At 52.9% G+C, this 11,342-nt stretch overlaps 1 protein-coding gene across 1 annotated transcript in view; it reads right to left on the bottom strand.

The window, feature by feature from the left end:
- Positions 1–470: 470 nt before the first annotated feature.
- Trak1 (trafficking kinesin protein 1) overlaps positions 471–11,342 on the bottom strand; it is a 104,345-nt gene continuing 93,473 nt past the window's right edge. Inside the window, 2 exon segments of the mRNA XM_028861383.2 lie at positions 471–1,932; positions 4,889–4,991. Of these exon segments, the coding sequence (XP_028717216.1) occupies positions 1,170–1,932; positions 4,889–4,991 (866 nt within the window). The 3' untranslated portion in view covers positions 471–1,169.

The following is an 11,342-nucleotide window of genomic DNA, read 5'->3' as shown; positions in this document are numbered from 1 at the left end:
GTGGAGTACGCCTTTAATCCCAGCACTAAGGAGGCAGAGACAGGTGGATCTCTGTGAGTTCAAGGCCAGCCTGGTCTATAAAGGAAGTTCCAGGACAGGGAAGGATACACAGAGAACCCCCATCTCAAACAAACAAACAAACAAACAAACAGCCACTAAATGGCTACTGAGCTCAACCATACTGCCTGAGCTCCCTTCAGAGGAGAGGCCCCAGCAGCCACCAGACCTGACCAACCTTGACCCAGGGTGCAGTGAGGTGAGGGGACTCACCCCTCTTCTCCACGGTGTATAGATTTGACAATCTTGTCCCCTATCCCCTTGATCCTACTGTTGCAGTGATAACTGGTCATCCATCAACCTGGCTGTGACACTGGGTCCCAGAAATAAGCTATGTTATCAGCAAGTTAGTGTGTACGCCGTTTGCATCTCCATGTCATAGAACCACCAGGAGAAATTATCAGTACTGAGACTTCCCTGCTAATAAAATTTTTAAAAATGAAAAAATCAGTCACACAGAACATAGAGGGACTGCCTGATGGTGCGTCAGAGCATAAATACATTCTTTTCAGGTCAGGCTCTGAGCCTGTCAGCTGATGACAGACACAGGGTGACTTCGGGTCACACCGAAGAACGGACAACCCATCAGAGCAGATCTTGATGAAGTTGGACCACCTACAACAGAAGAACAGCTCTCTGATGCTGAGCAGCGCTGTGGGCTGTCAAGGTGGGCAAGGAGGCCAGCGACACAGGATAAGGATGCATTGTGGCCTGCGCCGTGCGGCGCTATGGTGTGCAACCCGACAGTCTTATGCAGGATTCACCAGGTTCCTATCCATGGGATAAGAACACCCTTGGGAATTTCAGTGCTTCTTAAAAGTAAAGAAGAAAAGATGCCGCCTTCCCCCCGGGTGAGCTCAGGTGACATCACAGAGTGTAACCTTTTGGGCTATCCCTTCCTGCACAGTGGAAGAGAGCAGACACCAGGTCCCCAAGGCCTGTGTACACACCGTGTGGAGTTCCACTCTCCCCCCACGAGGCACAAGGTTGATTTGTCTAGCTCAGGAGAAGTAGACCTCAGAGGGGAAAGGGTGTGAGTGCTCTGTGGGAGACAGGAGGCGAGGAGCAGATAGAGGAAAACGCTGGTCTCCTGGAGGGCAGCGCCCCTGGCCTCACCGCAAGCTAGTCTGTTTGGGAAGCTTAGCACCCATTAAGATGCCCGAGGTGAGGATCACGGGGGCTCTCATCTGCACACTGGACCCAACCATGGTGGGGAAGCTGCGATTCCGTCGGATGCCACTGGGGCACCCCAGAGACAGGCCCTCGGGCACCAGGCCCCCAGGAACAAGAGCCTGTGCTGGCCCTGTGGCTCCACGGAGGAGAGGTCCCTGGTCCTCAGTCAAGGTGGGGATATGTGCTCGTCCTGAGTTCACCACTCTGGCCACCCCCAGCCTCCTGACTTTGTCCACAAGGTTGAGGCTGGAGACAGACACGTCGGTCTGGCTCTCGCTGCTCCTCACGTGCTTCTTTTCCCTCACCTCCCTCAGGATGGAGCTGGCGGGCTTGGAGGCCAGGAAGGTGCTGTAGGGAGGGCTCGTGCACTTGAACTCGAAGGAGGGCGGGGAGGCCACGGGTGTCTGCATGGGAGAGTTTGGTGGGGTGGATGGGATCACAGCCATCCTAGGGGTGTGGGAGTGGAGGAGGGAGCCCCTGCCGGCTCTGTCCCAACTCTGGGGGTCGTACACAGCCGCCGAGATGCCTCGTTCCTTCAGTAACCATACCAGTCCCAGGGATGTGCTCATGGTGGTTGTGGACTCGCGGATATTTGTGAAGGACTCCGCCAGGCTCAGTCTCCGGGGGGTGCATGGCGTGGCCACTGGTGTGGATTTCAAGTGGCTAGTGCTGCTACAAGCCGGAGCTGGGGCTGAGTTAAGGCTGAAAGAAAATGGGGTCTGGTTATTCATCAGAAAGACCACGGGCATCTTTGTAGGGATCAGTGGCCCTGCCTTCCTGCAGAGTGCACAGAGGGGTTTGGGGTAAGAGAAGGCACCCTGGTGCCCGCAGGTGCTCTGTCTGCATCTGCTCCTCATTTCCTAGGAGGGGGTCCCCCTTACATAAGACTGTGCTTCAATTAACAGGAAGCTGCACACGGTCCCCTGTGCTCATTCCTGGCAGGGGCATATAGAGCCCTCTCCTCTGGGCAAAGGGTGCAGCTCCACGGTCAGTTGCTGGCCTGCTCAGGGTCACACTGGGCAGTACATGGACAACCCCAGGTTTGATTCCACACGTGAAGTGGCCCCACAGCTGTCGGGGCAGACCCTTCAACAACCAAATTACCCAGAATAGTTCTTCTCTCAAACCTCGATCTTCCTGAGATGCCGATCAGAGCTGTGCTGTGGGAACAGCACAAATGGCCATGCACAGTCTCACCCTCCACCCTCCACCCTCGCTGCTCACGCTCGTTCTTCCCTGGGATACAGTGGGGCGGCAAGGGCAGAGGACAAAGCCACACCGCACGTGATCTGTCTGCCTAGGCTCTGCACCGTTCAAAGCCCACAGAGTGTTTGACTCTGAATGACTGCAGCAGGGAGCCCTGCCATTCACCATGGCCTGTTGATTGGGGGCTTTGAGGTCACAGCATCTGTCGTCCAGCTGGGAAAGCCACCACGAGGCAGGGGAGCAGGGAGAAGCAGCACTCTGCTCACAAAGCTGGCTTTCAGGGAGCTCCGCCCTGCTTCTGAGTGCGGGCAAGCAAAGGAGAATCTGCTACCACCACCTCGTGGGACCCATGTCAGTGGTTGCCTGCTTTAGGCCTTAGCTGGAGTGGTCAGCTTCCCTAGCAACAGGCCAGCTGAGTGGTCCCCAGGACTTAGGCATAGCAACCTCTCCCCAGGAGGCCCAGGTACCCTGGGCAGGTACCAGCTAGAAGAAGAGAAGGAACAGAGCCCATTCTGGAGAAGGGGCCCAGCTGGGGGTGCCATGAGGCCCCACCTGCAGATGGTCTCCCCAGAGGTTGTGGGCACAGGGTGGGAGTCGTGGATCAGCTCATCTCACACTAGCTCAGGAGGGGAGACCCTGGAAAGTTGGAGCACTTGGAGAGACCTCAGCAGCTTCTGGGACCGAAGAGGTAGGGTGCAAAAGGCACAGGGAAGGTTTCTACAAATGCTGACCATTGCTAGAAGTAAGAATGTTCTAGACTGCTTATTGACGCAGTCATCCCCAGAAAGGTTTTCAGGGGTTTTGGTTCCACTGAATTTCTTCCCAACTCAAGCAAGACAGCCCCTCTCTTACTGCTCACTCCCAAGGCTTTCCTGGTCCCCAGTGTGGCCACATGGGACTTGCAGGGGAGACATACTCGGGCGGTCTGAGGCCCATAGCTTCAGCCAAAAATACACTCAGTTTCACAAGTATCCTGTGACTTTAAAAATATTTTTTCCTAAACAACGTCAGGCCGGGAAGCCAGCATCTCCCAGTGAAGCAGTGGAGACAGACACAAAGCAGAAACCGAGGGATCCCGTCGGGTGAGACCTTTGGTTAGGCCTTCATTAGTGTCGACACTCAGCTGGTCTGGGGTTTAGCTGGATTAGAAGTAATGATGGTCAAGGCCGTGTTAACCAGGCACAACCACAGAGACACACCAAGGCCTTCGTCCCCAGGTTAGTGGCAGCCACACTTGCACACACAGCTCCTTCGGCGAGGCCCTGCAGGAGCAGGCTCCGTTGGCCGTGTGCTCACCCCCTGCCTTGCCCGTGGGCTCAGACTCTCTGCCCTACATCTCCTCTCAGCTCAACAGGGCATATGGGTGCTTCGCCGTCATCCTCACAAGACCTGTGGAGAATTATCCATAGTTTAAGGTGCTCCGTGGGGTGCTCTCTGAGCTGGTCCTTTCCACCTCCCTCCCTGACACCAGCCATTAACTCTGCCATCTTGTTGGACTGCATCACACAGAAGGTGGTGTGTGTGGGGGTCGCTCTCCTGGGTTGTGGGGGTCCATTCTCCTGTCTCCCTATAAGGCAGGGAGGGGAGCCATACTGCTGGAATCAAGTCAGACGGATCAACGTCTCTCCAGATAGCGTGCCAGAGGGAACAAGCCAGAGCGGGCATGTGACTCCACCGGAGTGTTTTCACACTGGCCATTATAGTTTGGCTGCGAGAACAGTTCCTGGAGTCAGCTCCAGGGATGTGAGGGCTTCCACAGAGCTCAGGAACTCTACCGTGAGAGCACTCCACGCTCCATTGGCAAGCGTTGGGATAACAACCGTGCCGACTCATCGCCAGGGCTTGCGGAATGCTGGCTGCGGTCGGGAAAGGGAAGTCCTAAAAGTCCACACTGAGGACGGTGACAGCGGCTTTCCCAGCCCCGACCCGACTCTGTATCTGAACAAACAAGGTTCAGAAAGAAAGACGGGACCCAGAATGGGTGGCTACAAATGCCTATGCCTGTTGGACTGGGCTCTGTGTGTGCATGTGTGTGCACCTGTGCACGTACAGGTGTGGGTCTAGGAGCACATAGAGAGGCCAGAGGTCAACCTTGGGTATTGTTCCTTCGGCACCATGTACCTCGTGTTTGAGACAGTGAACCCCAGGGATCCATCCACCTGGGGTTGCAAGCGCATGGGTGATGGAGGTCAAACTCAGGTTCCCGTGCTGTAACCGGCTTCTTCTTTTTTCCTTGACAGGTTCTCACTATTTACCCCTGGCTGACCTGGAACTCACTGTAGCCCAGGCTGGCCTCTAACTCACAGAGATCCACCTGCCTCTGCCTCCCGAGTACTGGGATTAAAGGCGTGCGCCACCACACCTGGCTCTTGACCTCCACCATCACACCTTGTGAGAAAGGACGTCCCCAACTTGTCCCACTCCCACGCGCCCCAGAGCCACGGTCCCTTACCTTGGCGTGACCCGCGTGAGCTCGTCTGAAGGGTGCAGGATGCGGCAGGTGGTGAAGGTGAAAGTGGAATTGGTCTGCGACATGCATTTCCCCGGGTAGTGCGCTAGATTGGGACAGAAGAAAACAAACACATTCCTTGCATCCAAACAAACCACGACAAAAGTTCAAATCCAGCACGACCCTCCACAGACGTGAGAGGTGATGGGCTACCTTGTGAACTGGATCTGGGCGAGGAAGTCGAGACACCGATGTTCTGGACTGAAGGTGGTCCCTCAAAAATAACCATGTTTTTGAGCACTGGTCTGCAGAGCATCGAATGCCAGCTTCCGGCCCAATCCAGACAGGGTTCCTCATCAGAGTTCTGGGCCAGTAGTGGATCCAGTTCCCAGGGGATGGGGGAGGGCCAATGGGCCTTCATGGACAAATTTAGTTTTCCACCTCAGAGCTCAGATCTGCTTTCTTCCAGCATTGCTTGCTGTGTATCTCTTTGATAAGCAGGGGCCGGTGTTCTGCCCAGAGGGAGGGGTGGAGAGGGCAGGGGAGGTGCTTGGACCTGGAAGCAGGCAAGGCTCACGAAGCTCCCTTTTCTGTTCACACAAAAAGGGGCTCAGGGAAGTTGGCTCCACTACTGTCCGCCTGCGATGGTCATGGTAAGAGGTGGCCTTGGCCGCCCCAACAACAACGTCCCGGAGTTCCAGAACCCGGTCTGGTCGGACCCGCCTCTCCCTGCCCCACACCCGGTAGGCTTTCTTTCACACGGTCTCTAGGATTTCCATGTTTCCTGGACCTGAACAAGGTGTTCCCCTGTGACCACTCTGCACGTTGTTGTTAGGGCGCCGACGGCCAAGGCTGCAGCAAAGCAAATCACGGGAGAGGAAGGACCATGCACCAGAAGCCAGCGAAGGGTCAGGGGGGCAGTCTCCAAGACGTCGTGATTGTCAAGGTCTTCCTAACTCATAACCCGAGCATCAGTGGGGAGAAAAAAAGCGTGTGTGTGTGTGTGTGTGTGTGTGTGTGTGTGTGTGTGTGTGGTGTGTGTGTGGTGTGAGTGTGGTGTGAGTGTGGTGTGTGTGTATGGGTGTGTGGTGTGTGTGTGTGTGTGAGGTGTGTGTGTGTGGTATATGTGTGTAAGGGTGTGTGAGGTGTGTGTGTGTGGTGTGAGTGTGTGGTGTGTGTGTGGTGTGAGTGTGGTGTGTGTATGGGTGTGAGGTGTGTGTGTGTGTGTGTGGTGTGAGTGTGTGGTGTGTGTGTGTGTGTGGTGTGTGTGGGGGGGTATGTGGGGGGTGTATGGGGGGGTGTATGGGTGTGTGTGTGTGTGTGTGTGTGTGTGGTATGTGTGTGTATGGGTGTGTGAGGTGTGTGTGTGGTGCATCAAAATATATGCATGATGAAGTCACGAGAGGAGCACCCATCCCACTGCCTTGCCCTGCAGCAGCTCAGCCCCCAGACACCTCCTAGAAACACAAAGGCTATGAAGATTCGAACTACTAGAATCTTCTTGTGGTAAGTTTTCTCTTGGGTTTGAAAAGGAAAAAAAGAATCTGGCTGTGCCTTAAAAGAAAATCGGAAACCAAATGAAGCAAACATGAAAAAAAATAATAATAAGGGGTGGGATGGGCTGGAGACACAGATCGGAGGCAGGGGGACAATTCCAGAGCACAAAAATAGTGATGATGGCTGGGAGAGAAGGGCAAACGCAGTGCGAGCTGGCAGTGTGCCCCAGCTGTGTCCAGCAGGCCCAGGGACACCTGGGGTGGCAGCTGGCACCAGGACCTCCAGCAGAGCCTTATTGAGGCACAGAAGGAACAGCAAATGAGACAGAAACGGCCTTCGTGGGGCTGGAGAGACGGCTCAGTGGTTAGAGCACTGGCTGCTCTTCCAGAGGACCTGGGTTCAATTCCCAGCAACCACATGGCAGCTCACAGCCATCTGTAACTCCAATTCCAGGGGATCTGACACCCTCATGCAGGCAAAACACCAATGCACATAAATTTAAAAAAATAAATAAAAAGAAAAAAAGAAACGGCCTTCGTGAAACAATGACTTTAGTATTGGGTGCAGGCAGTGGCTCCTGAGCTCAGGTAACTGAGAACATGCTGCGGAAAATGGATCAAGCTATGAAGAGGAACAAAAAAAAACGCCAACAAAAGTGGATCAAGCTATGAAGATAAGGCAACCAAACAATCACAAGTCTTGGACAGCAACAAAATCCAGGAAAAAAAACAACAAGAAGCCTGAGAGGAGGGTTATTGAGGAAAGACAGACAGTGAAAGGAGTAAATAGATCATTAGGACAAAATGGTAGTAGGAGGAAACATTAACAAAAATAATCAAGGCCAGGCAGGGTTAAATTTAGAAGTGCATCCCCATCTGAACATGTGGCCAGAATGTGTGACCGTCCCTCCCCAGCCCATTATGTGTCCAGTCTCCAAGAACATTTTAGAGATGGAGTTGAATCAACAGAAGTAAAACCCATCACATCCAAATGGGTTTGGGAGATAAGAAAGGCTGCTAAAAATTCATGTCCCCACTCCCCAGGAGCAACGGACAGCTTTGAAGACCAAGAAGACTGATTATCTGAAGAGCCAAAGCCGGGGATTCGGCCCCTCCACAATACCACAGGGATGTCTGGGAGCGCGGACTCTCGGTGTCACCACGGACTGCCGGGACGCAGCTGCGCCTCCCTTCCTTGGGACACAATATAGAGACAGTGAGTTTCCCCAGCAAGGGCTCTCCAGAGCCCCTCCTGTTTGTACCAGAGAAGCAAAACATTGAGCCCTGATTCTTGGCTCTAGGAAAAGAACAATCCAGACATGAAAACACGCTCAGCAGTTGGGGCTTGGGTTCAAAGCTGGAGTTGCGAGACCACACTGCACACCAAAGCCCCGCTCAGCTGCAAGTCCAAGTTTTGTTTACCTCACAGGCTTCATTTTGAGGGCACAAAGGGCAGGGTTTCTTGGAATGACTACTCCAACTTCCTGGTGAAGTCCTTATTCTTGTCTCAGCCTGACTGGAAGGCTTCGGGCATCATGGGGACAGACAGATGGCACACTTGATCACAGCCAAAGGCTGAGTGGCAGGTTACAAGCAGGGTCAAGGTTACTGTTCGTAACTAAGCAAGCCAGGCACTTCCAGAGGTGGACTCCTGTGCTGACTTGGGCTTTGTGCTCACTAAGACAACAGCCCACTCTGGTACCTGACCACATTTTAGATGGAAATAGATTTTTCTTTCATTTAACAACTCTACGTTTAGCTGGTCTTTCGCTCTAGGTTTTGATGCTGATACAAGAACTGGTAAGGTTTAAAATCAACTAAGCCTTGGCTGTCAGAGACCCACAGGGGTGAAATAAAGACGACTGGTGTGCCACACGCTAACACCGCTACGGCCAGCTGTGGGAGGGCGTGGGAAGGTCGAGGCTCACTTTGTTCTTGTTTGTGGTGTGGCCTGTGAGCTTCTGCTTGGAGTGAAGCTAGCTGCGAGGTAACACTACCTGCTTGCCTACGGCGAGGCGGCTAGGCCCCATGGTAGGTCACCCCTGACACAGTCCTGCGGCTCCAACAGAGTTGGGTGGTGGGGAGGGGATGCTACACACACCAGGGTGGCTGCTGCCTGCAGGGTCGTTGCCTCCCCATAGCCCAAAGCTCTCAGAGGAGAGGAGTATGGCCAGACGCTCTGCTGAGCTCAAGGGCCCTGCGGGGACTTAAAGATGACTGGACGGCCCATCGGGCAGCCACATTTGGACAGATTTCACCCAGCCCTTTCTTTGGTCTATCCTCTGGGGAGGGGCAAGCTGACACCACACTGGGTTAACCACTCTCCTCTCAGAACAACCCCCGAGAAGCCAGCGGGCACAGGCACAGGCACTGAAGCCTGGTGCTGCAACTGGAGTCGTGAGATGTGACACGACCCAGGCTACTTCATAGACCTTTGAGAGTGCGAGACCCTGGCCACGCCACACGCTCTGCTATGTGTTGTTTGGAGACGGGGGCTCATGTATCCCAGGCTGCCTAGAGCTCACTGGACAGCCTAGGATGACCTTGAACTTCTGATCCTTCCGACTCTACCTCCCAAGTGCTGAGATTACAGGTGTGCACCACCACTGGTTTACAGTCCTGAGGATAGAGCCCAGGGCTTTGTGTACGCTAAACAAGTGAACCACATCTTCAGCCCCAAGATAGGTTCGTTAAAGATCGTATAAATAACTTCTAACAACGTCAAAAACATTTTTTTCAAATGTATCTGCAACTCTTGAAAAAGGGACCCCATCTTTACAGTGCACAGAGTGCCTTCTGCGCTCGCTGTGGGAAGTAGGCGCCTGGGGTGAGAGAAGCAAGCGAGCCCCCCTTCCTTGACCTGACCATGTGGGGGTGAAGCTGCTGTCATGTGATTTGCACCCGCTGTGCACTTTCTATGAACTCTTTCTCCTTCCCCACCCTCTGTACACACACACACACACACACACACACACACACACACATACACACACACACATACACACACACATACACACACACATACACACACACACACATACACACACACACACATACACACACACACACATACACACTCACACACACACATACATACACACACACACACATACACACACACACATACACATACACACACACACACACATACACACACACACACACACACACACACACACACACACACACACACACACTCTTCCAGTAGTGGCTACCACATCAACAGTGGTACCCAATGGTCTTTCCTACCCCCACCTCCCCAAGTTGCTGAAAATAAAAACTTCTCTCTTCAAACTGAACGGCCTGCCTGGCTTGAGTCAAGCCCTAAGCACATGACCGGTTTTTGTTTTTACAGAGTACCCATCTGGTAATGGCATTGTCCTGCTTGGGATGGGAAAGTTGCCTCTTCATGAGCCAAAAAAGGAGGCGAAAGCAATGTTTTAGAGTTCTTCCTAAAAAGACAAGCATCAGGGCATGGAAAAATGTTTCATAATGTAACAGCACCTGTGAAAGATCATGTATAAACCATGTGTCCAATGGCCACATTCGTACAAGCACGGAGCGAAGGATGTGACACAGTTAACCTGCGCTTTCCTCCGTACGGGGACATGGTCACACTGGTTTCAAATGAGACTATGCAAAACTTGTTTTGACATACAGTCTAGTTATGTTAGCTCAGGCTAGCCCTCGAATTCATAATCCCCACGCCTCAGCTACCTGAGAGCTGGGGTGACAGGTAGCTACCCTACTTCACCAAGATAAAAGTGGTTTTAAACTATGAATTGTTGTACTTTAGTGACAAAACTTTCTAAACTCTTAGCTTCTGGCTTCCCTCCATTCCCAGTTTTCTCGATTCTTGAATGTTTCTTTTAACAGCCTTAGTCTCGTCCTGTAGCTCTGTGAAAGCCCCTGGCTCCCAGCCCATTACACCCCAGTCTGGTAGATCTTCTGGAAGTTTCCATTGTGGAGACTGAAAAGAATCATAAGATCTTTTTCTGGTTCTATACAACTGACGTTTAGTTTTTGTGAACTTAAAAATTCTATTCTCACCATAGCAAACTGCCTGTTATCTGTTTAATCACAAAAATATGTATGAATTAGGAGATGAACCACTTCCTAACATCCTGCAGAGAGGGCAGGGACAACTTGTGAGCGCCTCTAAGGCATCCTCTGGAGGAAAAGAACGTTTTAGAACATGGCAAAACTGTCAGAGGAGTAAATGCAAACCTCTCTCTGGATCTTTTTCTGCTAACAAGGCCAGAGCACACGCTGCTGGCTCCTCATCCTCCCTTCCGGGGCTGACACAGAGGTCAGGAAGAATCCTCGCCTACTTGGGCGGATTGGAGAGTATGTCTCCCATTCTTCTCAAGGAGGTGGCTGTCGTCTGTCTGAACATCCCTGTATGCTCATAAAGTCCTCTCCACATGAGCAGGGCCACACAGGTGCCTCAGCAAGCCACACGGCAGCTCTAGTGTCCTGGAGGGGAGACACTCCAGTTGGCTCTGCTCTCTAAGTTTCAGGCAGGGCCATGCCTGCACTGTCCCTTTTTGAGGAGTCCGCTCTTCCATTCCCTTCCTTCACTGCTCTACTTCCGGTTGCGGATGGCCTGTTACGCTCAGTTCACCAAGTGCTCTTAGAAACAGCCCTAGACTTTCTTAGCATGTTCTGACCGAGTGGTGTGAGCAGACCACTCACTCTTTAAGGACTCAAGGATGCAGAGTCAGGGCTGAGAAAATGTCCCCATCCCATGGGGAACACGGAAGGCACTTCCCTCTGCCAAAGACACCAGAAGGTCTATGAGTCAATTATACCGACCTTCCCTTCCAGACCCACTGGGCCACTGGGCCGGTTTCTTCCTATAAGCTATGTGCAGCCTCCTCTGTGGACAGGGGTGGGACTGAGTGTGACCCAGATTCAGGAGGGGGCTTGCTCTCATGGGGCCCCCGCTCTGTGACTGAACT

The sequence above is a fragment of the Peromyscus leucopus genome, chromosome 7, assembly GCF_004664715.2.
Source record: "Peromyscus leucopus breed LL Stock chromosome 7, UCI_PerLeu_2.1, whole genome shotgun sequence".
NCBI lineage: Eukaryota > Metazoa > Chordata > Mammalia > Rodentia > Cricetidae > Peromyscus > Peromyscus leucopus.
This window is presented reverse-complemented; position numbering and strand designations above follow the sequence as displayed.